This window comes from Myotis nattereri (assembly GCF_964212035.1).
Source record: "Myotis nattereri genome assembly, chromosome: 9".
Taxonomy (NCBI): domain Eukaryota; kingdom Metazoa; phylum Chordata; class Mammalia; order Chiroptera; family Vespertilionidae; genus Myotis; species Myotis nattereri.
Window position 1 is genome coordinate 30,683,583 of NC_138084.1, and position 26,842 is coordinate 30,710,424.

Genomic DNA, 26,842 nt, shown 5'->3' on the forward strand with positions numbered 1-26,842 from the left:
CCCACCATAAAGGCACAAAGGCCCCAGGCAGGTGTCAGCTGGCCTTGGTGTACCCTGAGACTTTTGCTGAATGGCCTCAGGCCCAGCATTGGCACTGAGTTTGAATCTGTATCAACCTGGTGACTCACTGAGATCTCGCACAACTTGCCTATGGTCAGTGACTGAGCTTAACAAGCAGCCAGCAGGTGGAGGCAGATCTCAGGTTAACTGGGGACTTTGGCTGACCTGCCCCTGGGCTCTGTACTGGTGGAAGCAAGACTTAGTATGCAGCTTGTCCCCTCCCAGGCACACGCAGATCCAGCAGAGGCAGCCACAAACAGTGGATCACTCTGCAACTCCAAACAGGTGTCCCAGGGCCAGCCACAGGTAGCATCTGACATTGACCTGCACCAGAGTCCCTCACAAGAGGCTCCGGAACCAACACACCCAGTGACTGGCTTCAGACCACATCAATTAGCTCCACAAGCAGCACACCCAAAGGGAGATCTTGGCAGGCACCAGACCCTACTTGGATGAATTCCACTTAATGGTATCAGCGCCCACAGAGCAGTTCATACACTATGGCCAGGGTCAATTCCCATAGTCACCAACTCAAATGGGCCAACAGCAATCAAGACTCAACTACAACAGGAGGGTTCACATAACCCACACAAGGGACATTCTTGGAGCACCTAACTCAGGTAGTCAGGGAAACTGCACTGCTGAGTCCCACAGGACACCTTCTATATAAGGGCAACCTACCATGACTGGGAAATATGGAAGATCTACCAAATACACAGAAACAAATACAGAGAGGCTACCAAAATGAGGAGACAGAGAAACATGTTCCAAATGAAAGAACATGAGAAATCCCTAGAAAAAGAGCTAAAAAAAATGAAATCTACCAGATACAGAGTGCAAAACAATGGTTATAAGAAAGTTCAAGGAACTTAGGGTAAGAATAGATGAACTCAGTGAGAACTTAAACAAAGAGATAGTAGCATAAAAAGGACATAGATACAGACAACAGACTGATGAATGCCAGAGGGGAGGAGTGCTGAGGGGTGAAAAAAGGTGATGGGATTAAGAAGTACTAATTGATAGTTACAAAATAGGCATGGGGATGTAAGATAAAGCATAGGAAATATAGTTAAAAATATTGTAATAACTATGTATGGGGCCAGGTGGGCACTGGAATTTTTGGAGGGAACACTTTATAACCTACTAGAGGCCCGGTGCATGAATTCATGCACAGGTGGGACAGAGACTAAAATAAGAAGGATGACCCAGAAGGGGTCCTTCTAACAAAGGTCTCTAATTCTGATTCTAGAAATGGATGAGGTATTTTTTTTTAGAAAAGTTTTTAAAAATAAACAAAAATAGCATAAGCAAACAATATTATCTTGAGAGGTATAACTGAAAATTTAATATTAAATCACTGGAAGTTTTCTTACTGCTGATTCTAAGATAAACCCAACTAAACTGATTCATCACCCTTCAAGGATGAGCTTTAAAAGAATCTCGCTGGTAAGTCTTGTACAACTCCCTTTCTTTATTATGAATACTAAGGAGATGTTTGGGGCTATAATTATGTCTAATAGTATTCTTAAGACAGAGGCAAATAGTTAAATCTCCCCTATTTTTTTTTTTTTAATCCACACCCGAGGACATGTTCCCATTGATTTTTTTAGAGAGAGAGGAAGAAAAGGGGAAAGACAGAAATATCAATGTGAGAGAAACACATTGATTGGTTGCCTGCTGCACGAGCCCCTACCAGGGCCTGGGTCAGGGAGGAGCCCACAACTGAGGTACACACCCTTGACTAGAATCAAACCCAGGACCTTTCACTCTGCAGGCTGACACTCTATCCACTGAATCTAACTGGCTAGGGCTAAATAGCCCCGGTTGACTTAAGATGTGGCCCATTACCTCTTCTATTAATCTGGACCTGATTAAGACTCCAGAACTTAACCTATTTTATATCTTTGATTAGCTTCCTTCTGTTCTCACATCATGATCCAAGCCCTTTAATATGATGCACAAGGCCCTCTATCATCTAACCCATGACTCTGTCCAACCTCATCTTTTAGCCAGTCATGGCCTCCACTTTTTAGTCTAGGTTCCAGCAACAGTTTCTATTTCCAGTTCCCTGTATATCTCTTATTTAGATGCCTCCCAGTCTCTTTCCTTTTCTTAGTCACATCATTAGCACTGACATAATCTCCACCAAAAAGAATGACTTCCCGCCTTTCCCCATTGCTTCTTACTGAAGTATGAATCCATCCTCTGTATATCCAAAATATACTATCTACTCATCTTAATAATCTTCTGGATGTTAGTCTCCCTTGAGGGTTCTATAAGGGCCGGGAGTGAGTCTTCTCTTTATATCTCCAGCACTTAGATTGGTGTCGGCATGTTCACATATTTTTAAAATAATTATTTAATTACTTTTACCTTTATTTCCTCTATGTCTGCTTTCTGGAGCTTTTCTCTGAAATGATTATCTGTTTCCAGCACATCAATCACTTGCTTGAGATATTCATCATAATATAGTCCAGTATCCTTCAAATTAAGAAACAAACAGTAAGCTTCTGAAAGATTTTCCTTCCCTGCATCTAAAGATCTCAATTTAACAACAACAACAACAACAACAACAACAAAGAAGTCTAGCAAAATAGCATTGAACTACTTTGATAGTTTGGGCAGTCAAAGTTAAAAATCTCAAATGAAGAGTTGCAGAAACCATGTTTCAGGGATCACACCAAAATTGTGTTTTACTGTTACATAAAGGTAGGTTTTCTATATGGCTTAGTCAGTAAAGATTTCAAAAAAAATATTAATTGGTTTTACCCCATTGGTACCTGTTTCTCCTCATTGCCATCTATCTCTCCTTTGAATATAATACGTTTTTTTGGCTGGTTAGCTCTACATTAGAAATGTATTGTGATTAATTCTTCTATACATTACTTAATATACTAACTACATTTAGGCCTGGCCAGCATGGCTCAGTGGTTGAGCACTGACCTAGGGCTAGAAGGTCATGGTTCAATTCCCAGTCAGGCCATATGCCCAGGTTGCAGGCTTAATCCCCAGTCTTATCAGTGATTCTCTCTCATCGTTGATGTTCTATCTCTCTCACCTTCTCCCTTCTTCTCTGAAATCAATAAAAATATATTTAAATATATATATATATATTAACTGCATTAAAAAACATTGTTTAATATTAAATAATATATGCTTGTCCTATACTCTTTTCAGTGCTATTTCAAAAATAGTTTCTAAATGTCCAATTTTATAACTAATAAATATTAGCAATATTTCAGTTAAAATTCCTTCCATAAAATTATATTTGTCATTTGACTTACTGGTGGTTCTATCTTTGCACTGTCCACAGGCTGAGCACCTTTTACTTTTGTCTTGTCTATGTCTATAGGCACAGCTTCAAGAGCAGTAAGTAGACATGTAACCGAGAGAAAATAACATTGCTGTAGGATGGTACTCCACCTCATCTGAAATAAAGGTGTAATTATAGAAAGGTCCTGAAAAGATGTTTTCAAACTGTATATACATGAATTCCCAAAACCACATTAATAATATATTAAATTTCAAGAAGTTTAATACAACAAAGGATTAAAATAGATTATAACATAAAAATAATGCTTAAAATATAGCACTAAAGAAAATCAAGGGAGAAACGCTTTTCACTAAAATTAAAAAGACAAGGAAATAAAATTTTAACAGTTTATATAGTATAAGAAAACAATTCGTTAATTATAAAAGCTTTAAATAAAGATGGCAATGAAGGACTCAAAATTTAAAAAAATAAATGGCCCATCTTTTAGAAAGAGAGAATAAGAGAAAAAAATTCATTTTTTTCCCTCAATTAAGATATTAGAGAGCCAAAATTACTTCTGGATATAATATTTAATTAGCTTCAACTTAATTTTGTAAAAAGGGTGTTCTATGGGCACAAGTTGATTAAAAGAAACAAATAACTAGTTACAAATATTCTCTTACCCTTACTAACCATTACCATAGCCAATAGTCATTTGCTAAAATTATTTCTAGTCAATAATTTTTCAAATAAATAGATCAATAAAATATCTAGCAGGATGTAACAGGATTGAGACAAACAAGGAACAACTATTGCTGGTCCCACAATATGATTCAAATTTTCCTTATTTGGCTTCCATTCCAGAGGATCTCAGTAGCTCCAGAGGGTCTATTACAAGAATTAAAATGATGCCCAACCCTAGCTGATTTGGTTCAGTGGATAGAGCATCAGCCTTCGGACTAAAGGGTCCCGAGTTCGATTCCAGTCAAGGGCACATGCCTGAATTTCAGGTTCTGTCCCCAGTAGGTGGCATACAGGAGGCAGCCCATCAATGATTGTAGTCATTGATGTTTCTATCTCTCTCTCCCTCTCCCTTTCTCTCTGAAATCAATAAAAATATTTTTTAAAAGTAATCTATACTAGTAAAAGGGTAATATGCTAATTAGACCAAACATCTTCTGGACGACCTTCCAGATGTCCTTCTGGACAAAGCCATGGTGGCAGAGCCCAGGCAGAGGTGGTTAGGGGCAATCAGGCTGGCAGGGGAGAGCAGTTAGGGGAATCAGGCCAGCAGGCAGGTGAGCAGTTAGGAGCCAGGAGTTCCAGATTGCAAGAGGGATGTCCAACTGCTGGGCCTAAACCAGCAGTTGGACATCCCCCAAGGGGTCCCAGATTGGAGAAGGTGCAAGCCAGGCTGAGGGACCCTGCCCTCGTGCACAGAGTTCATGCACCAGGCCTCTAGTAATAAAATAAAATGATGCCCAGTCAGCATAGCTCAGTGGTTGAATGTAGACCTATGAATCAGGAGGTCATGGTTCTATTCCCAGCCAGAGCACATGCCCAGTTTCAGGCTTGATCCCCAGTGTGGCATGTGCAGGAGACAGTCAATCAATGATTCCCTCTCATCATTGATGTTTCTAACTCTCCCTCTCTCTCCCTTCATCACTGAAATCAATAAAACATATATTAAAAAATAAATAAATAAGCTGAGAAACAAAATAGGTCCAAAGCCATGGATGCATGGGACAGAATGACAGATCTCAGGGGGTATGGGGGAGATGGGAAGAGATTAACCAAAGAACATATATGCATATATGCATTGCTCATGGACACAGACAATAGTGTGCAGAATCCCTGGGGTGGGGTGGGGGCTGGGTGAAGAAGGGTTAAGGAGCAGGGGGAGGGGGACAGTTGTAATATTGTCAACAATTTTAAAAAAAGCACTAGTAGCAAAAGAGTTACTATACTTTGTCCCTAAGTGATACAACAAAAAATTCAAAATCTTGGAAAACATATAATTAGTAGAATAAAATCATAATTTGTTTCTTATCTTCCTTCTAATAATCCCAAAAGATTGATTGACTCTTTAGATCCTTCCCCTCTCCAATTTACATTCCCTGAATTTCAGTTTCCTTTTCTCAAAACTATTTCAAGTTACTTTCTCCACAGATATAATAGCAACTAAACCATTTCACATGACAAGTATAGAGTATATTCATATAGTATTTCAAATGAAAGTCTGGAATAAAATAAAATACTGGTATACCTAAGTAAATTAAGCAAGAACTAGTAAAATTAAAAAAAAAAAAACCCCTAGTATAGTAAGAAGAAATTTCAAGATAGATAGCAGTCAAATGGCTAAAAAATGAAAACCATAACTTCTGACTAACAAGGAAGGCAAAAGTGTCCCTCATGTGATCATACTGAGCTTAAATGTATATTGAGATGGATTATACTTTTTATCAAAAATTTACTTCATAACCCTGGCCGGGTGGCTCAGTTAGTTGGAGTGTTGTACTGTACACCAAAAAGTTTCAAGTTCGATTCTCAGTGAGGACACATACTCAGCTTGCAGGCTTGATCCCCAGGGGGCAGGTACAAGAAGGTACAAGAGGCAACTGATTGATCCATGTTTATCTCCCAACTCTCGTCTCTCTCTCTCTCTCTCTCTCTCTCTCTCTCTCTCTCTCTCTCCTCTCTCTCTCTCTAAACATATCCTCAAATGAGGAAGTGAGAATTAAAAAAACAACACATTTACTTCCTAGCTTTGCACAGTGGCAGTATTGTAGCCTATGAGGTTTATCCAAGGCACGATTATTGACAACTGAAATTTTTTTTACTTCCAATGATTATGTGATACCCTTGAGATAACTTATCTCTCTGTCTTTTTAGTGCCTTACATAAAGCAAGTGCCCCCCCCCCGCTCCAAAAAAAAAAAAGATAGCTCTATTTTAACACATCTATAAATTGCACACACAAAAATCTATTAGCATTTATGAGTAATTTTAAAAATAACCAGAATAAATCCCAATAGAGACAGAAAGGCTTCTATAATGAATCATGGGATAAAAGTAAAAAAAACAAAAAACAATTTATTATTTATTTTCTTCTGTAGACATGGTCAGACTTAGAAGTTATACCATGGAAAATTACCAAAGCGTCTATGAGTGGTTATCATGGCTTCCCAGTTCTCAGAGATAAAAGAGAAAAAGATCCATCCTCTGGAAGGTAATTCTATTTGCTGCCAATAGCTACATCTTCCCTTCCTCCTCAACAACAAAAGCCCAGTTTTATTCAGGGCAGCTGCATTTTCCTGCTTCCCTGGTAGCCTGAGGTTCAGGATGTCTCGCCAAAAGGAGAGCATACATCCTTCTTTGCTTTTGCCTCGATGCCTGGAACTTGGCTGTGATGGTTAGAGCTCTAGCAGCTCTCTCAGACTATGAGGCCCAGGGCCATACCCTACAGATAGCAGATCAAAGAATGAGAAAAAGCTTAGGTCCTTGATGCCTTCGTGAAGCTACCACACCCAACCTAGACTGCCTGCTTCAAGAATTATTGCACATGAAAAAATAAATACTATGTGTTTAAGTCATCATTAAGTCTGTTTTTCTCTTTTTTTGCCTTCTTAACTGATCACTTACCTTCAGATAAATTAAGAATTTTTATCTCCTTTTCACAGATGAGGCAACTGAGATCTCTCTCCAGATGACTTGCACAATATCAAATTAATAAGGAGTTGGTCCTGGCTCCAAGCTCAATGCTTTTTCACTAAAAATGGACTCTTAACAGGATCTAAATGTAAAAAAATAAAAACATTAAACATAAACATAAATGTAGGCATATTACAGTGGTAATGGCATGACAGTGTATGCATTTGTACATCCTCTAAAAAAAAGTACTAAGTGGTTATGATGTGGAAGAAGACTAAATTCTATCATATTCCAGTAGTGAGGGGGAGATAGCTATATTAAATAAACAGAATAAAAAATGGAATAGACAGAGATAGTGATTGTGGTGCCCAGGTTTTACTGTATTGCTCCCTTTTTAAATAAATAAGAAGAACTCCAACTAAAAGTTTATTTTTCTCAGCAATAAGACTTCAAGATATAGGGTAAGTTTTCCCATTAAATCCTTAACTGGAATCTTTCTTCACCTTTACCACTACTTTTAAAAATTAACTTTGGCCCTAGTCTGTCACAGAGATCAGTAATAAACCAAAATATCTCAAATTCTTTTTTGAAACCCCACTACCTAACTATAAAATTCAAAGCAGTTCGCTCATGTGCAAACTCATTAGTGAACGTAATTAATTATTTCTAAGCAGTCTGTACGAAAATAAGAAAATAAGATGTGTTCAAATTTTAAGAACAGATATATTTCTTTACTCTTATGGCATATTTAACATAAAAATCTTAAGCAGGAGAACCAAGATGGCGGCATAGGTTAACGCCGGAGTTTGCTGCTTTGAACAACTACTTCAAAAGTGAAACTAAAAGACGGAGGGACATCACCCAAAACCACTGGAACGCTGGCTGAGTGGAAGTCCTACAACTAGGAGGAAAGAGAAACGCATACGGACACTCAGAGGAGGCGCAGCGCTGAAGTCAAATTCTGAGGTGCGGAGTGCGCGGAGCGGGCTGGCGGCGGAGGGCGCGGTTGGCGTTTTCAATCGGGAGGGAGTCGCAGACTCTGAGCTCCAGATCCGGGCGAGTCTTTAGGGACCCAGACTCAAATGGGAGAAGCGGGACTGCCTGGTTTCGGTCAGAGCGAGTGCAGCTTTCTCTCCGAGCTTTGCAGCGGGTGCTGGGACTCAGAGAGGCAGAGCCCCTGGGGACAGGACTGAGAGCCGCCATAACTGCTCTCTCCGGCCCACCCTGTTGATCCTGTGCGACCCGCCCCGCCCAAGCCCTGCACACAGGCATTTGCCAGATAGCCTCAGGCAAACGCCAGATTAGCACCTCCCTAGAGGACAGAAGTTCTCTCACTGCTGACACAGCTGATTCTCATAGCCATTTGGCCTGGAGGTCAAACCCTCCCTGGAATTAGCTACAACAATCAAGATTTAACTATAAAACCACGAACAAAGACCACTAGGGGGTGCACCAAGGAAGCATAACAAAATGCGGAGACAAAGAAACAGGACAAAATTGTCAATGGAAGATCTAGAGTTCAGAACCACACTTTTAAGGTCTCTCAAGAACTGTTTAGAAGCCGCCGATAAACTTAATGAGATCTACAAGAAAACTAATGAGACCCTCGATGTTATATTGGGGAACCAACTAGAAATTAAGCATACACTGACTGAAATAAAGAATATTATACAGACTCCCGACAGCAGAACAGAGGAGCGCAAGAATCAAGTCAATGATTTGAAATGCGAGGAAGCAAAAAACACCCAACCGGAAAAGCAAAATGAAAAAAGAATCCAAAAATGCGAGGATAGTGTAAGGAGCCTCTGGGACAGCTTCAGGCGTACCAACATCAGAATTATAGGGGTGCCAGAAGATGAGAGAGAGCAAGATATTGAAAACCTATTTGAAAAAATAATGACAGAAAACTTCCCTCACCTGGTGAAAGAAATGGACTTACAGGTCCAAGAAGCACGGAGAACCCCAAACAAAAGGAATCCAAAGAGGACCACACCAAGACACATCATAATTAAAATGCCAAGAGCAAAAGATAAAGAGAGAATCTTAAAAACAGCAACAGAAAGAAACTCAGTTACCTACAAGGGAATACCCATACGACTGTCAGCTGATTTCTCAACAGAAACTTTGCAGGCCAGAAGGGAGTGGCAAGAAATATTCAAAGTGATGAATACCAAGAACCTACAACCAAGATTACTTTATCCAGCAAAGCTATCATTCAGAATTGAAGGTCAGATAAAGAGCTTCACAGATAAGGAATAGCTAAAGGAGTTCATCACCACCAAACCAGGATTATATGAAATGCTGAAAGGTATCCTTTAAGAAGAGGAAGAGGAAGAAAAAGGTAAAGATACAAATTATGAACAACAAATATGCATCTATCAACAAGTGAATCTAAGAATCAAGTGAATAAATAATCCGATGAACAGAATGAACTGGTGATTATAATAGAATCAGGGACATAGAAAGGGAATGGACTGACTATTCTTGGGGGGGAAAGGGGTGTGGGAGATGCGGGAAGAGACTGGACAAAAATCGTGCACCTATGGATGAGGACAGTGGGTGGGGAGTGAGGGCGGAGGGTGGGGCGGGAACTGGGATGAGGGGAGTTATGGGGGGGGAAAAAGAGGAACAAATGTAATAATCTGAACAATAAAGGTTTAATTAAAAAAAAAATCTTAAGCAGAAGAGTAACCATATGCATGTCATATGTGGGAAAGGCATATGACTTTTATTAACACACCATGGTCAAAATTAAACAACAGATGGAAACCTAACCACTCCTATGTACTAGAACATTACCTGTCCCTCTGAGTCAATTTTTCTACCTATAAAATTAAACTAATACTTCTTTGTAAGTTTTTGATTGGATGAAAAGAAGAATGAATACAGTGTGAGTAGATAATACATGGCAGTAGTAAATGCTCAATAAATATTAATACCCTTCCTGCCTTAAAAATGAAATCGCTATATATTGAAAGAATGAAAATCGGTTCTGTTAAAAAGCAATACAGCAGTTTGACATACAACCTTTAAATGTCATTTTTTGAAGGGGCATGTTAGCACTCGCTGAGCATTGCCATAACCCGGGCCCGGATGCGGCTATAGGCCAATGAAAAGAACACAGCCAAGGAGGAGGAATACAATCTCTTCCTCTCTGACATTAAACCAGATTTTGCAAGAGGCCCAGGTGTCTTTCTCCAAGGCACTGCCCTGAGCCAAGAAACCTGGGTTGCTGCTTGCTACTGTCAATGTCAGAATGCTAACAGTGAAAAGGAGTGGGGTAGAGAAAACACGGCTTCCGAGTTTCTCCATGGCAGCAGTAATGAGCACAACTGGTACCTTGATGCTCAACTCCATTTTTCCCTTTGAAAATGGGAGTCAATGGGAAAGTGAGGTTCAAAATAAAATACTAGCTGGGTTGAACTTCAACCCTTCCTTGTACCAAGACATCGGTATAGATGTTAGTGTTTCTCATGCTCATATCAGCAAAAAAGGACATCAATCCAGGAATCCATTACATGGCCTTTTTTCCCAAGTAACAATTAGTTACAGTATCCTTGATAATAGAGAATTCTGGGACCAAAAATTATCTTAGAGATGGTTTGGTTCAGACCTTACTTTTATAAAAGTTTGTAAAACACAGGAAGGGTAACTGATTTGGCCAAGGTCATTTGGTAGAGCCAGGATTGGAATCTGCCTTTCAAATTCTAATTAAGGCCCTAGCCAGTTTTGCTCAGTGGATAGAGCATTGGCCTGTGGACTAAAGGGTCCCGGTTCGATTCTGGTCAAGGGCACATGCCCAGGTTGCAGGCTCAATCACCAGTAGGGGGTGTGCAGGAGGCAGCCAACCAATTATTCTCTCTCATCGTTGATGTTTCTATCTCTCTCTCCCTCTCCCTTCCTCTCTGAAATCAATAAAAAAAATTTTTTAAGAATATTTTAAAAAATTCTAATTAAGCATATTTTTTACCATATCATGGTGGGGTTTTCTTTTATATTTTAGATTGAAAATCATTAAAGTGATTACAGTTTTTCCTTTTCCTAATCCATTATTTGAAATTGTTAGGAGCCTGCTTTCTAACGTCTATAAGCTAGTTGCATATATTGAACATAAAAATACCAAATTTCCCCTTTCTAGACCTTCAATTATTAAGAAAGAGTTCATCATGTATCATGCCAAATATAGTTAACTCAATTACTCACAATACTTAAAAGATTATCTACTTTAAGGATTATTTTAAATATTTAAAAATCCTATGATTCCTCCAGCTACCCAATATTTACAAGACTATTTTGCACATCTAAGTCATCCAAAAAGTCTTTAGAAAGTGGAAAGCAATTTAAATATTATTCTAAATAACACAAAATTGGTTTAGTATAGAGATATACACAACAAATCTGAAAACAAAAAGACACTGGTGTTACTGATACTTTAAAGTTCAGAGTCTCTAAACTATATCAATAACTAGTGTTTTTGTTTTGTTTTTTGTTGGTTTGTTTGTTTTTAATTGATCTTTCAAAGAGAGAAAGGGAGAGAGAGAGAGAAAAAAACCCATCAGCCACCTCCCACATGCCCCACCCCCACACCGGACCTGGGCATGTGCCTTTCAGTGCAGGGGACAACACTCCAACCAACTAAGCCACACTGACAAGGACTCAATAACTAGTCCTTTGAAAGTTATCCTTATTGCCTTCATTGTGCATTACATTTTAACTGGGCTTTACAGTCCATAAACCAGCTTGCCAAAAAGCATGCTGAGTGGGTATATACAAAATGTGTGATGTGAATAATAACTCTCTCGGGAGATCAGAGAAAAGTAAATACAACATGGACCTGACCCTTGCCAGATGCGTAAAATTAGGATAGGTGCTGTAGAACAGAATGAGTAACCACAAGGAGACAGAAATACATTTTTCACTCATACTGCAAAGTTGGACCAGATCATGGAGAGTTTAAAGACCAAAATGAGAACTAGAAGTTTCATGTTCACCCTAATAACAAGAGTGATATTATTTGAGATTTCATTTCTAATTCTTAATGTCCACATTAGCTTCTTTTTTTTTTAAATTCTCGACCCTACTAATTGAGGAATGTTTGTTGACACTTTTTTTTTGTTTAACTTGTTAGTTTTGTAAAACAAGAACTCACACTTGGATTAAATCAGGATAAATTCTGAGACAATTTCTATGAGGGGTAAGATGCTAGAATCTGGATATTGCTTGACTCTAATTATTCATCAGAATTTACCAGGGAAGACCTTAAGAAACAAATAATTTATATAGGTTGTACAAGAAGCTATAGATATTCTGATCTAAATCTGATCTAGTCGTGTTACTTTAAGAATTCCTTAAAGCAACTGTCTCATCAATGCTAAATCCACAATCTCCTTCAAACAACTATCAGAAATATTTGCATTTAACCTCACTCTCCCTCCACGTTTTTTTTAAACAAGATAATATATCATTTGTTGTTCATATTCATCCATGGATTTAAGAGCCTCAATAAAAGGCAGCGATGGCAGACAGCACTTAACTCAATTGTGTAAAATGTACATTATCCAATTTAGGAGTTTAGTGGAGAGCATCACCGCAATAACCACATTTCCTCGCTGAGTTAGTACATAGCAGGTGCAACAAGGAAATATCATTTTCTCATATTCTGAAACTGAAAGAGCTCACCACACACCCAACAATTTGTCACTTAAGGGAAAACAATAACACAAATGACACGGACTTTCTCCTCTCCTAAGTGTCAGGGGTCACTGCCTTAACAGAACGGGCAGAAGAGCAGGATTCACCGGCCTAGCTTGGCTCGGCAGCGCGGGGGAGTTGGGGGGAGAAGGCGGTGAGCATTAGCCGGGAATTTGTGGGTACGCCCACCTCAACAGTTGGCACCTCCGTCACCCATCAACCTGCCAAAGCCAGGCTGGAACCACGCCTGGGTCTCGGTCCAGCACCCACCCCCACTCTCCCAACCCCCCGCCAGCTCCTCGCCAAGTGCCTGTCACCCTCATCGACCCCAAAGAAAGCCTGGGTGCCCTGCAGCGAATGGAGAGGAGGCAAGGACTCCCCCCCCCCCCCCCCGCCCCACACACACACACACCCGCCGCAAGTTCGAGCTGGAAGCCCCCTCCCACCCATGCCTTCCCACAGTGCGGCCCCAACCCATCCTCAGTACCTCGGCAAGGCAGACCTTAGCCGTATCTCAGGACCCGCCCCAGCCTCCCGCGGTACGATCCGCACCCACCTCGAGATCACGGGCCTCACCTAGTCCCAGTCTCGACCCCCGAATCTCCGCCAGCTGAATGCCTGCCCCGCACAGACCTGTCGCGTCTTGCCAGCTTCCAGTTTGCAGCTTAGCTCTGTACCTCTGCCCACAGTGCGCGCCCGCCTCCTCGCTGCCTTGGCAACAGCCCCCGCCCCCAGGCAGCGGCGATTGGTCCGACTGGGATCGCGAAGGCGCTGATTGGCTGGTGTGGAGACGATTCCTCGCAGCGGGTAGCGCGTCCACCCTGAAGCCTGGGGGAAGTTAAGCCAAGAGGGACGTGGCGCTCGGCTACGCGGGCGGGGAAGCCGCGCCCCTTCCTTCGTTTGCTTTCAAGGGGAAGCCTGTAGAGCAAGATTTGGGCGGGTGAGCTGCTGTCCCGGGAGCGGCCGCCCCTTAGTTACTGGCAGTGCCCAAACCAGTTAGCGACGGGCTGTCAGGCCCATTTCCTCCCTCGGGCCTCGTTGGGGTCTCACACCCCCGAGCCTCCTCCCCACCCACCTCCCTTATGCTGGGCCCTGGGCCCCTGAGGCTTGACTGCTTTTTACTCCACCTTCTCTCACCCATCTGCGCACTTAACTCTTATCTCTATGTCCATCGCCCTCATAGAACTGAGGCATCTACTCCAACCATCATTTTAAAGATGGGGAAGCTGAAGCTCAAAGATATACGTGGCTCGAGGGTTAGAGAAGCTCTTGGAACACCAAGACTTGTTTCAAAGCTTGAAAGTCTCTGAGCCGTAGTTTTCTCCTTTGTGAAAATGGCAGCATCTATTTCACAGTTGTTAGTGAAGATTACATGAGATAATATTCCAGAAAACCAATACAGACCTGTTGCATATGCTAGAAATAATAGCTCTTTTAAAAAATCAGGAAATAATAGAAAGTAGTAGCTAAATGCACCAATTTGGAGCCAGACTGCCTGTGTTGCAAAACCAGACTCACCGCAAACCATCTCCATGACAGGGTAAGTTACTTAAATGCTCTGTACCTCGGTTTTCTTGTCTCTAAAATGGGGATTAAAATACCACCCTCCTCCTTAGAGCATAACAAGTTAATAGAAAAGTGATTGGCACATAGTTAGTGCTCTGTAAATGTTAGCCATTTTCACATTAGTGGCTGAGCTAGGCCTATAATTCAGGTCTGGTTTCCAAGATTAACAATCTTTGCTCTTATATACTTATCTACATACTTAGAACAATGCCTCATAGTTAAGCTCCTATTTAAGGCTCAGGAGAAAACACTTACCCATTTTCTATAAATCAAAATCTCAAACTGTCTCCCTAAGTCCTGACTCATGATAATGTGATGATAGTAGAGGCAAACATAAGAAAAAAAATCATCTTCAGTTCTCATGGATAGATTGAAGAGTAAAGACTAGAGAAAGAAAGGATGTTCAAAAGGTTATGGTGTAGGAACACTACATTTCAATTCGAAATGCATGAGAAATATTTTAGTATTGGTTATGTATCATTAGTAACCAATCTATATATATAAAAGGTTAATATGCTATGTGTCCCTCTGGCTGTCTGACCGGTCGCTATGATGCGCACTGACCATCAGGGGTCAGACGTTCAACACAGGAGCTACTGTGGCAGGCACTGGCCATTTACAAAGAAATGGCATCGCAGATCTGGCGCCAACAAAGCAATACTCGGCTTCCCCCAAGTGGGACACAGGCCCCACCACCACCCCAGAGCGACAGCCCACCAAATCGCAGCCAATGCTGCCCAGACACCATGGTGCAAAATGCGGCTCACAGCCCAGCCCAGCCCAGAAACGGTGGCTGTGGGTGCCGGGTAATGATGTCATGTAGCGATGCCTGGCTTCCTTTCCCTAGCAACTAGCCTCCTTGGAGTTTCTTCAGCCCAGAAACACAACTTGCTTTATAGCCAGGTACGAACATTTTACACTTTAACCAAATGTCTGTAAAGCGTTTTCACATGCCTCATCTCATTTGATCCTCACAGAAGTTGTGGAGTAGGTAGATAGGAGACATGGTAGAATCCTATTTTCATTAGCTGGAAAACAGAGATTAAGACAGTTTAGAACCTTGACCTGACTGAAAAGAAGTAAGAAATAGTGGAACTTGAAAATGACTTCAGGTTTTCTCACTGCACAAAATATAGTCAAACACTGCTACAGTTAAATATTTCACCCTTTGTTCTCCCTGCATGATCTACAATAATAATCTGCTTCGTGTTGATATTTACTGCTGTGTTGCTGACAATTACCTGAAAGAGATGTTAGAGTGCTTCACTGGGCTGGAAAAAAGTTTAGCTAAATCAGAAAGCAGGTCTAATTAAGCAAGTTTATCTATATATATAAAGCTCTTGCTGGTGCCAGTTGCACGTGTGTGTTTCCATCTGTCATTGTCGATTGTGAATTTGGTTGACACTTCTATTACAGAGAAAGGGCGAATAGCGATATTAAATATTTCTTTTAATTAATTTCCTTTCAATGTGCATGAATTTGTGCACCGGGCCTCTAGTGTTAGTGTAAGACAGTGGTCGGCAAACCACGGCTCACGAGCCACATACAGCTCTTTGGCCCCTTGAGTGTGGCTCTTCCACAAAATACCATGTGCGGGCGCGCACGTACAGTGCTATTGAAACTTCGTGGCCCATGCGCAGAAGTCGGTTTTCAGCCTGGGCGAGTCTATTTTGAAGAAGTGGCTTTAGGAGAAGTGGGGGGTGTCAGTCGGTGGGGCAACGCGGTACAGGTGGGCCGCGGGATACACAGCGCAGGGGAGGTACATTGTTTTGAGGTACTTTCACTGAGGTCGACCCCTTCCAACTCTCCCATCCACACTCGTCTATCTGAAACAAGTATACAAGACGAGTGTGGATGGAAGAGTTGGAAGGGGTCGACCTCAGCGAACACACCTCAATCAGATTGAGGACGTTTTTAGCAAAGGCCAGCTTAGGAGTAACCTAATTAAGTTAATAACAATGTATCTACTTATATAGTTTAAGTTTAAAAAATTTGGCTCTCCAAAGAAATTTCAATCGTTGTACTGTTGATATTTGGCTCTGTTGACTAATGAGTTTGCCAACCACTGGTGTAAGATCAGAAGGTAATACCACATCCCAACACTGTGGAAAAGACTGAGTTGTGAATACATTAAAGGCAGGAACTATCTTCTACTTTTTTATTACCTGTTATCTACCACAGGGTCATCATTTTTTATTATCAATTTTTTTCTTATTCCTTCCCTCTGGTTCATTAGTAAAATAAGTTCCATACAAAAGTCAACTCCCTTGCCTTTCTTTTCTTCTCTTTCTCTCACCTGACAAAAACCCAGCCCTGGTTGAACCCAAATTATGCCTTATCCTTGTCTGTACCACTATAGCTCTGCAGAAGAAACATCATTAGTTCCATGTCTCTAAAGTCATGGTCATCAACTTCAGACAGAATCTAATCGCTGCCTAACAATCCTCCAGTGTTTCTTCAGCATGCTTTCTCTTCCACGCTCTCAAAGGCCATTCCACACTTCTCCTTGCACCTCAGATGCCCTGTTTCTCCTTCCACTCATTAGCAGCTGACCCGAGTCAGCTTTGTTGAAAACCTCCTTGTTGAGAACCTCCTTGTACAAGTTAAATAACTCTCTCTTTTAAAGCAGGGTTCCTTGACAGCAACACTATTGAAACTTTGGGCCAAAGTTTTGTTGTGGGGAATTATTTTTGGTTTTGGGGTTTTTAAAAATATATTTTTATTGATTTCAGAGAGGAAGTGAGAGGGCGAGAGATAGAAACATCAATGATGAGAGAGAATCATTGATCGGCTACCTCCTGCACACTCCCTATTGGGGATCGAGCCTGCAACCGAGACATATGCCCTGACCTAGAATTGAACCTGTGACCTCCTGTTCATAGGTCAATGCTCAACCACTGAGCTACACAGCCAGGCTGTTGTGGGGAATTGTTTTGAGCATTATAGAATGTTAGCAGTATCCCTGGTATCTATACTCTAGATTCTAGGTGCCAGTAACACCAACTCCAGACTGTGTCAACCAAAAATATCTCTGGACATTGCCAGATATCCATTGAAGAGTAAAACCTCCCCTAGTTGAGAACCATTGATTTAAAACAGCAGAAATCAATTCCGGCTAACATAATGAAAAGGGGGATTTATTGAGAGGATAGAGGAGTAACTCATAGACTAGAGAAAAAATCCCAGAGTCAGGAGATCTTGAGCCTCTTTTCTCGAAGTGATGATTAGGCTATCTCCCTCTGTCTTTGGGTATTCCTAATTAAGTTTCAATTTCTCAGTAGGAAGAATCTAAGTCCTGTTTAGGTGAGGCATTCACTCCTGTTGCCAGGGAACAGAGTCTATAACTAGAATCAAGCTGGGAAGAAGTGTTCAACAGAAAACAAGATGAAACAACAACAACAAAAGGAATAGCCACCATACTTTCCCCATATTCTGTATCTGTATAAGCTAAAGTGACATGAAACCTAACTACAGAGGCTTCAATGAACTGGAATTTATTTTTCTATGTCTGGAGGTAGGTAGTTGTTGACATTAATTCAGCTGCTAAGCAATATCATCACCACCTCTTTCCTTTCCTCAGCTCTGGCTTTTTATGTTCAAGCTTATCCAAAGTTGAAAGATGGCTGTCATAATTCCTGACATCATGAATCAGTCACATTCAAAAGTAGAAAAACAGGGAGGAGGAAAGCAGCAAAGGGACCTTTTATGTGAAAAGTTCCTTCTCCTTTTATCAGCAAAGGAAAAGCTTTCACTCAATAACCTTTAAGTTCCATTGAGTAGAAATAGGTTAAATGGCCATTCTCTTAGCTGCAAGATGTTGTGCTGCTCACATCCTCCTTCAGGAAGGAACTGGCTGCCCAGCTGTGAGGAATGTGGTTAGCTGACAGCATGCTCCTGTTACCTGCTTCAGGGTCCACTCAGCTCTAGAGCCCAAGTTACACTCTTCTTGGGGAGAGTCCCAGCCAGTGAACTAGTAATCAAGGGCCTATTCTAACCCAGAACTCCACTAACTGTCAGTCTTTGCTCTGGAGCTCCCCATTAGGCTGGCAAAGACTTTGTCAGGTTTGTATCACTGTCTGCAACCTCCCTTTACACAATTCAGCTTATACCTCTTTTCCTTTTATAAGCACTACTAGAGGCCCGATGCACAAAATTCATGCAAGGGGCTTGGCCCTCACAGCCCTGGCTGCCTCAGCCCTTGCAGCCCGGATGCTTTGTGGCCAAGCTGCCACACGGCCCCACGGCCCTGCCCACTGGTCATTCTGGAAGGTCATTCTGGAAGGTCATTCTGGAAGGTCATTCCGCCATCCAGTCTAATTAGCATATTAGCTCTCTATTATATAGGACTAGAGGCCCAGTGCATGAAATTCGTGCACGAGAAGGGGGGTCCCTCAGCCCAGCCTGGTTTATGCCCAATCCCTGCAGTCAGACACCTGGCAGTAAAACATCTCTCTCACAATCCAGGACCGCTCGCTCCTAACTGCTCGTCTGCCTTCTCATCCCTAACTGCTTGCCTGCCTGCCTGCTTACCCCTAACTGCTTGCCTGCCTGCCTACTCACTCCTTACCCCTCAGCTCACCGCTCCTTTGCGCTGCCACAGAGGCAGCAGAGACTCCCACCACCACTGCTGTGTTCACCAGCTGTGAGCCTGGCTTCTGGATGAGCAGTGTTCCCGCTGTTGGAGCACACTGACAACCCTGGTGGTCAGTGCGCATCATAGCGACTGGTCGTTCCATCATAATGGTCGTTTAGGCTTTTATATATATAGATTCCCTGAAAAACATATACACCTAACTCTGTCTTAGCATCTTCTTCCTAGAGAACCTACTCAGTACTCTATCTTTCTAATTTCAGTAAATGGTATGCACACAGCTGCTCAAGCCAAAACCCTGTGAATCATCCCTCATTCTTAGTTTTTTTATATATATATATCCCTGATTCTTAGTTTTCCTTCATACATACATCCCTGATTCTTAGTTTTCCTTCATCTAAACCAGTGTTTCTCAACCTTCTAGCCCTTTAAATACAATTCCTCATGTTGTGACCCAACCATAAAATTATTTTTGTTACTACTTCATAACTGTAATGTTGCTATTGTTATGAATCGTAATGTAAATATCTGATATGCCGGATGGTCTTAGGCGACCCCTGTGAAAGGGTCATTCGACCACCAAAGGGGTCGCGACCCACAGGTTGAGAACCGCTGATCTAAACCATCATCAAGGTTCTTCATGATGTCTTCTTTCTGTTTAACCTCACTTCTCACTGCCCTCCTTCTCAATCACAATATCCTAGCCATACTGGATATTTTGTCCTTAGAAATCATTCCCAGCTAAGGCCTTTGCCCAAGCTGTTCTGACTTCAGTAGACCCCTATTTCCCCTACATTTTACATGGCTGGATCTTTCTCATTCATTAGAACTTAATTCTCTCCCATTATTCTCCCTAATGAATAGTATAGTATGTGTGTGTATATATGTATGTATATGAAATTCACTTCCATATATATGTATACATATATATGCACTTTTTTCTTAATTTTTTGTCTATCTCTATATGTATTCATATATATATGCACTTTTTTCTTAATTTTTTTTTTTTGTCTATCTCTCTCACTGGACCATAAGATCCATGAGAGTATAAACCATATTTGGGTTGTTTATCACTATTTAATCAGAACCTAGCATAGCACAGTGTCTGATGCGTATAATGGGTAATCAATACATATTTGTTGAATGAATGAATAAGAATAAAAGGAAAATCACCTATAATTAGATAATTCTTAGATTCTCAGGTTGTTGAGGATTTTTTTTCCCTCAATGTTTTGGCAAGGGATTTGATTTTTGTTTTTATCTTTTTTCTTTAGAAAGAGAATGGAAATTGTATCCTCTGTTTGCTGATATTATAGTAACTAGTACATATAAGATAACTATTAATAACAGTAAATCATGGCCCTGGCCAGGTAACTCAATTGGTCATCACGATATGCCAAGGTTGCAGGTTCGATCCCAAGTCAAGATACATGCAAGAATCAACAAATGACTACATAAATAAGTCGAGCAACAAATCAATTTTTCTCTCTCTCTCTAAAATCAATCAATAAACTTTTTAAAAAGAACAGTAAATTATAACATCTAGGTCCATGTTACAATGACCATAATTGCAAGAATCCCTTACTTTAAAATTAGACTATCCCTACCAAAAAAGTTTTATAATGTTCTAAGAATAATACTACTACTCCCACTCAGAAATTTTAATTTTAAAAACAGAATAAACTAGAAACAAAGTAGTAGGAAGAATCCTGAACTATATATTTCATGATTATAAGAATTTAGTGAGAATAAAGTTCAGTTGTCCTGAAGTAAGGAACATTATCAAATAAATATTGGGTGCTATACTAATAATTTTTATTTCCTTCCAGCAAAACCCTTAAAATGTGCTATGACTGAGGTTATATAAATCTTATTTCTAATCTCTGGACTTTCATTTAATGAAGTTAAAAGAAGCTAACTTCTCACTCTCCCTAAGAAATAGTGCATCCAGCCCTAACCGGTTTGGCTCAGTGGATAGAGCATCGGCCTGCGGACTCAAGGGTCCCTGGTTCGATTCCGGTCAAAGGCATGTACCTTGGTTGCGGGCACATCCCCAGTGGGGCGTTTGCGGGAGGCAGCTGATCAATGTTTCTCTCTCATCTATGTTTCTAACTCTCTATCCCTCTCCCTTCCTCTCTGTAAAAAATCAATAAAATATATTTTTTTTTTAAAAAAAAAGAAAGAAATAGTACATCCAGAGAGCAGAGTCTCTTCAGAGATCTCATAAAATTTTACTATGATAAAAGTTGGCCTTAAATACCTGGAAAACTGAGTCTATACCTCTGACTCACTCTACAGAGATCTAAATTATGTATTTAAATCTCCGTTTCTAACTTTAATGATTCATTTTAAAATCTGTTATGCAGACATTTTCTTATGAAATCATGAACTTTCCCAAACAAACTCATTCTTTTGTGATGCCATACATATTCTATCTTCTCACTGCCCATTCCAGGTTGCAGTCCTAGGATGAGATTAACATGTGATGTCACGAGGGGATTATACAAAGAAATATGCAAAGGAGGAATGAGTTGTTTCTCCAAGATGGTAGGGCAATGCATGGTGTCATAAAGGGTGTGGCCAGGTAGCCTTCAGAAGAGAAAGGGAAGATGGTTGGTATAGTTCAAGATATAACAACCAGAGGGGTAAAACTTGATGCTTAAAGGAATGGGCAAACTCTGAAATCACTAGAGGTTGGGGAAAAATAGTACTTCACAAGAGGAAGGAGGTAGAGCCTATATCTGGGAAATCAGTAATGTCAGAGGGGATGGAACATCCTTCATTCCTTCAAGTATTACATCACATAAAACTGGAAAAGTTTTAGGACAAAGGTCACAAATGATGCCTAGGGGTAGACTCAGCCCATAAACATGTTTTGTTGGCCAGTCTTAGGTTGGGTTGGGTTTTTTCTCCAATTAGTTATCAAATTGAGAGTTTCCATAATAACCAGAATTTCTGGCTTCTCTTGAAAATGTTGGAGTTCTGAGAACCCTTGACCTACATTCCTAGCTGGCAGTGACTGCCTGGAGCAAAGGAACAGCTTCCGTCTTTGGACAGGGCAGATACTCTTAGTTTACCTGTCCTCACTCAATCAGCTTTACTCATATTATCCACCTAGCACTTGCAGGCATCTAAGTTTGTGACACTGTTTTTGGAATTTCATATAACAAAGAGGTGAGTCAGTGTGGAGAAAATATGTTGTGGGAGGGGAAGGCAATCTGTGACACCAGAAGGTATGCAGACCTTGGAAACTCATTGTGATAAGGATAGAAGAGCAGGATTTTATATCCTGCCATTTTTATCCCAAGAACATTCTTGCTGATCCTGTCACTCTGAACTTAGAACATTTTGTCCCTATTTTGTATTTGAGAACTTTGCAGTCTATGCATTTATCAAGGAATTAATTCATAAGATACTTTCCAAAAAATTCACTAATATTGGCCTAATTCTTATTATATGTTTATTATCAAATATCCTTGGTATCAAACATCCCTGGTCAAGTTTAAAACAAATTTCATTATCCCCTAAATGGTATAAACCATTATTTCTCCGAAAGATAAGATATTCCATAACATCAACCAGCTATTTGTCCTTGGAGCATCTTATTCTCCTTACAGCCTGTATGCCCTAGCTCAGGCAGCTTCTTTTCTTAAAATGTCTTTCTCTCTCACTAAATTCCTAGTCATTCTTACAAGAACAAGTGGAGAAATCACTCCCCCTAACCACACTCTCCTATCTTTAAGAAACAACTCCTGCTGGGCGGTATTGCTCAATGGTTGAGCTTAGACTGTTACAGTTAAGCCCCTCTTGTACTGGGGAAATGGAACCAACTGTGGTCGAGGGTAGTTAGGGTATGGGGCAAGTTAATATTAGTAGTTGGGGAAACAGGGCAAGTTGATATTAGTAGCTAGAGAAACGGGGCAAGTTGATATTAGTAGCTAGGGAAACGGGGCAAGTTGATATTAGTAGCTAGAGCAACTGGGCAAGTTGATTAATGAATACCTTGGTAATGGGGCACTGTTGATTAATGTATCCCAGGTAACTTTGTGTGTGTTTAGCCAACCGTTGTATGGTTTTTGGGAATAAAAGGCTGGTCTGGAACCAGGGTCAACGCTGCCATAGGAGAACACGCCTACGGCAGTCGCTGACCAGCTTTCAATAAATCCTCACTTGCTGCTTAAGACCTAATTGGAGTTGGTGGTCTTACTCTCGCAAACATTGGTCCATAACAAGACCTATGAACCTTGGAAGTCACGGTTCGATTCACAGTCAGGGCGCATGCCCAGGTTGCGAGCTTGTTCCCCGGTGTGAGGTGTGCAGGAGGCAGCCGATCAGTGATTCTCTCACTTCATTGATGTTTCAATCTCTCTCTCCCTTTCCCTTCCTCTCTGAAATAAAAATATATTTTTTAAAAGGAAACAACTCCTCCCTTGGGCTCTCATAGAATTTTAAAGATATATTTAGTAAAGAACTCATACCCATACCTTTATTACAAAACTGCAGTAGGTTTTCTTTTTTAATTTGTTGACCTCCTTTGGTAGAATTAAAGAAGTTGAGTTACTAAAAGGCAGAATTTTTGTGTATTAAGGGCCTGGCATCTAAAGACATTTAATAAATATCTGTGCATGAATCGTCATAAGCAGGCATAGAAATTGGCTAGGTCAAAAGGTTATGGAGTAGGGCCATGATGGGACATACTGTTATGCAATAAAAAGTTGTCATAAGGGGATGGAGCAAAATATGTTGTCATGAGAAAAATCTATGAAAATTTACCTAATGCCACTAGTCTGAAAGTGTTGGCTACAACAGGAAGAGGAGCTGGACCCTAGAGTGACACCATCTAGGCCACTAGAGTCATACTAGTCTCTTGTCCAGATAAGCATTAACATCTACCACAGTTCTCTCAGTTGCTGACAACAATGTTGTCTACCTGTGTCAATACAACTTTGGGTAACACATTGTATTGAGATGGTATTGGCTGGGATTCTGCCTGGACTGTGAGCTGGTTTCTGAACTGATATGATTGGACTGGTCAACAGGTCTAATCTTAGATATGGGTTCCAGGCTATGAATTGGTTTGGCATTTTCCTTGGCTATGAAATTAACCTTTAATTGAAATCATGAGCTAGGTCAAACCACAGACTGTGATCAAAATTCAAGGATAAAAGAGCTAATCCCATGCTGGCACCTTGATCTTAGACTCTCCAGACTCCAGAACTGTAAGCAATAGATTTCTGTTGTTTATAAGCTACCGAGTCTGTGTTATTTTGATATAGCAGCCCAAATGGACTAAGAAAATACAAGTCAAATAAGATTAACTTTTATGTTTTTATCCTGTATTATGCTCTTTAATATTTTGGAACAAACTAACACCTTACTAATGTTAATGGCAGTGGTTCTCTCTCACATAAATGAAATCAAAGGTATTTTATAATACTAAGATTTATGTTAACATGCAATGGATTCATCATTGCTAACTTTAAATAAATCAAAATGTCTTTCTAAAAATGTCTTTAAAGTTTTCTTGGTTCAATTTCCAATATGAAAGTATAAATGTAAAGTAACCTGAAGGCCAAAAATCTGAGAATTTCTACCCTGGCCAGTGTGGCTCAGTTGGTTGGCACTGTCCCATGCATGGAGTGGTCCCTAGTTCCATTCCTGGTCAGGCCACATGTCTGGGTTTCAGGCTTGATCCCTAGTGGGAAGATGTACCGGGGCAGCCGATCCATGTTTCTCGCTCTCTCCCTAAAATCAACAAAAAACATATTCTTTGAAAATCAAAGACTGATATTTCCTTTCTGGAGAGAATATTGAAGAGAAACTAAAGGAAAGTCTAGGGGCAGAGGAGTCTCCAGCTACAAAAACTAGGTTTGGGTTGTTTTATGTTCAAAGTTGAGGGTGAGGGGAAAAGTCAGGGAGCAACTGCCATAAGGGTACTACTACAGGGGACAGAGATAGGGAGAGGGAAGTTTAAAGATCTTTTTCTCTTTGCCCTGATGGGTGTGGCTCAGTTGGCTGGGTGTCGTCCTTCACCGAAGGTTACCAGTTCAATTCCCAATTAGGACACTTGCCTGGGTTTTAGGATCGACCCCCAGTGGGGCGCATGCAGCCAATCTATGTTACACTCTCACATCCATGTTTCTCTCCCTCTCCCTCCCTCTCTCTCTAAAACTTAATTTAAAACATAAATAGATATTTTTTCTGTATTCTTTCCACTTCTAATTATATTTTGATTTACATATTTGCTTGTTTTTAATATATTTTTATTGATTTCAGAGAGAGAAACATCAATGATGAAAATAATTGGGATGAGGGGACATTGGGGGGATAAGGACACATTTGTAATATCTTATTCAATAAAGGGAAAAAATTAAAATAAAAACAAACAAACAAACAAAAATAATTGATTGGCTGCCTTCTCCACACTGGAGATTGAGCCCACAACCCAGGCATGTGCCCTGACTGGGAATCGAGCTGTGACCTCCTGGTTCATAGGTCAACACTCAACTACTAAGCTACACCTGCTGAGCTATATTTGTTTCCTATAATGTGACACTCAGAGATCAGACCAACTCAACCAGTATGAACCCTCATTTGCTCAACTAGACCATGAAAGACTGTTTTTGCTGGCTTGCTAAAGTCAAAACACTAAATTCCTGACATGATAAGCATTCATTAGATGGTTGTCGTAGTGAACTGAATTGTATCTACTTAAACTTCCTCGCTTTATAGCAGCATGTTTTTGTACAAGTTTTCCTCTCTGGGCCTCAATTTTCTCATCTGTAAAATAGGGCACTTAAGTAAATGACAATTGCAGGCCTTTATTGAGAAATTACTCTCTTCCAGGTACTATGTTTTACCTCCACTGTCGTAATTCTTACAACAATCCAAAAGATAATACTATTATTATTTTCATTTTATACATGAGAAATTTGCAGCACAAAGAAGTTAGGCATCTTGCTCAAGGGTTAGTGCCAGGATTCAAAGCCCGGTAGTCGGGTTCTAAAGGTCCCCTACCACTAACACTGTAATCTCCGCATGGTGTGTGCCCACTACAGCTGAAAGGATTTTCTATAGCTTCTCCTTCGTTTATCATTAGCTGAACATTCAAACTAGTCAGTGCATCTGAAAGGCTGAGCCTGCAGATGTGCTGGAAAATGAGTATCTTCCACTCACAGTTTTTAGAGCAGGAAGCGACTCTGCCTCTCTCAAGTCTCACCAAGGTTCCCCGAACACAAGAAGTGGGTCCAAAAGCTAAGCAGTCAAAAATACAACTGTCCACTCTTACCATTTGCTTTGTGGGGATTTTTTTGTTTGTTTTGTTTTTTGTTTTTTTAAACTTTGTCGGAATTCCCAGAACCAGGGTCTCTACTGGACAAGTAGAAAAATAGAAAACTGTACTACGAAAAGGCAACTATGACAAATAAGTATACTCGTAAAGGGGCTCCGTGGACTCGAGCAAATGCAGAGTTCACCCGGGGCAGCGCAGCCCACAACAACAGAAAGGAACTGGTGTCCCCACATTTTGAGATGTGTTGCTCTCCAGAGCTCTACTAGCTGGCCCAGTCCTGGAACCGGAAGCAGTCGCTTGCTATCTTCCACACTGTGTGGCTGGGGGAGGCCTGGGCAGTCAGGAGGAAGTTCTGGTTGAAGTCCCGTTGTTTGTTGCCTTCAAACTTCACTGTTCCACAGGTCACCACGAGGACGGTGGTCTGGCTGGGGGTGGCTTCATCATGGACAGGCTGGCAGTCAACCGCATTGATTTGGAACTCACTGGAAGGCAACATTTCAAAAAACTCACTCAAGGACTCCTGTCCTGAGACTGCGTTTCCATTCCACACCAGGGTGGCTGTGCCCGTGTAGAGGCGGGACAGCAGGCGCCTCCGCTTGTCCATGGTGGTGTAGTAGACCTTGACGAACTCCTCAGCGGCCCTGCAGGCTTGATCCACGTGGGTCTTGAAGTCCACGGATGCCATCTCTGGCTCTCCCGAAGGAGGCCTCCACCCAGGTGCTTCCTGCACCTGAGGGAGC

The 26,842-nt window shown here is 41.0% G+C and overlaps 2 protein-coding genes across 3 annotated transcripts in view; both read right to left on the reverse strand.

Annotated features, from left to right (window-relative positions):
- Window positions 1–13,371, reverse strand: part of NUCB2 (nucleobindin 2) — a 36,555-nt gene extending 23,184 nt beyond the window's left edge. The window contains exons 1-4 of one of the 2 annotated variants that reach the window (XM_081098174.1): window positions 13,231–13,371; window positions 6,955–7,105; window positions 3,345–3,488; window positions 2,434–2,541 (exon numbers count right to left, since the gene is read on the reverse strand). In XM_081098174.1, the coding sequence (XP_080954300.1) occupies window positions 2,434–2,541; window positions 3,345–3,488 (252 nt within the window). In that variant the 5' untranslated portion in view covers window positions 6,955–7,105; window positions 13,231–13,371. The remainder of the gene's footprint in view (window positions 1–2,433; window positions 2,542–3,344; window positions 3,489–6,954; window positions 7,106–13,230) is intronic. The other variant, XM_081098175.1, reaches the window with a different exon arrangement.
- A 12,993-nt stretch (window positions 13,372–26,364) lies between these two features.
- On the reverse strand, window positions 26,365–26,842 carry LOC308525111 (NTF2-related export protein 1-like; the record flags this gene model as incomplete). Its single annotated transcript, XM_081099876.1, has 1 exon — window positions 26,365–26,842. Exon 1 carries the CDS (start codon window positions 26,785–26,787, stop codon window positions 26,365–26,367), a length of 423 nt encoding a protein of 140 aa, XP_080956002.1. The 5' UTR covers window positions 26,788–26,842.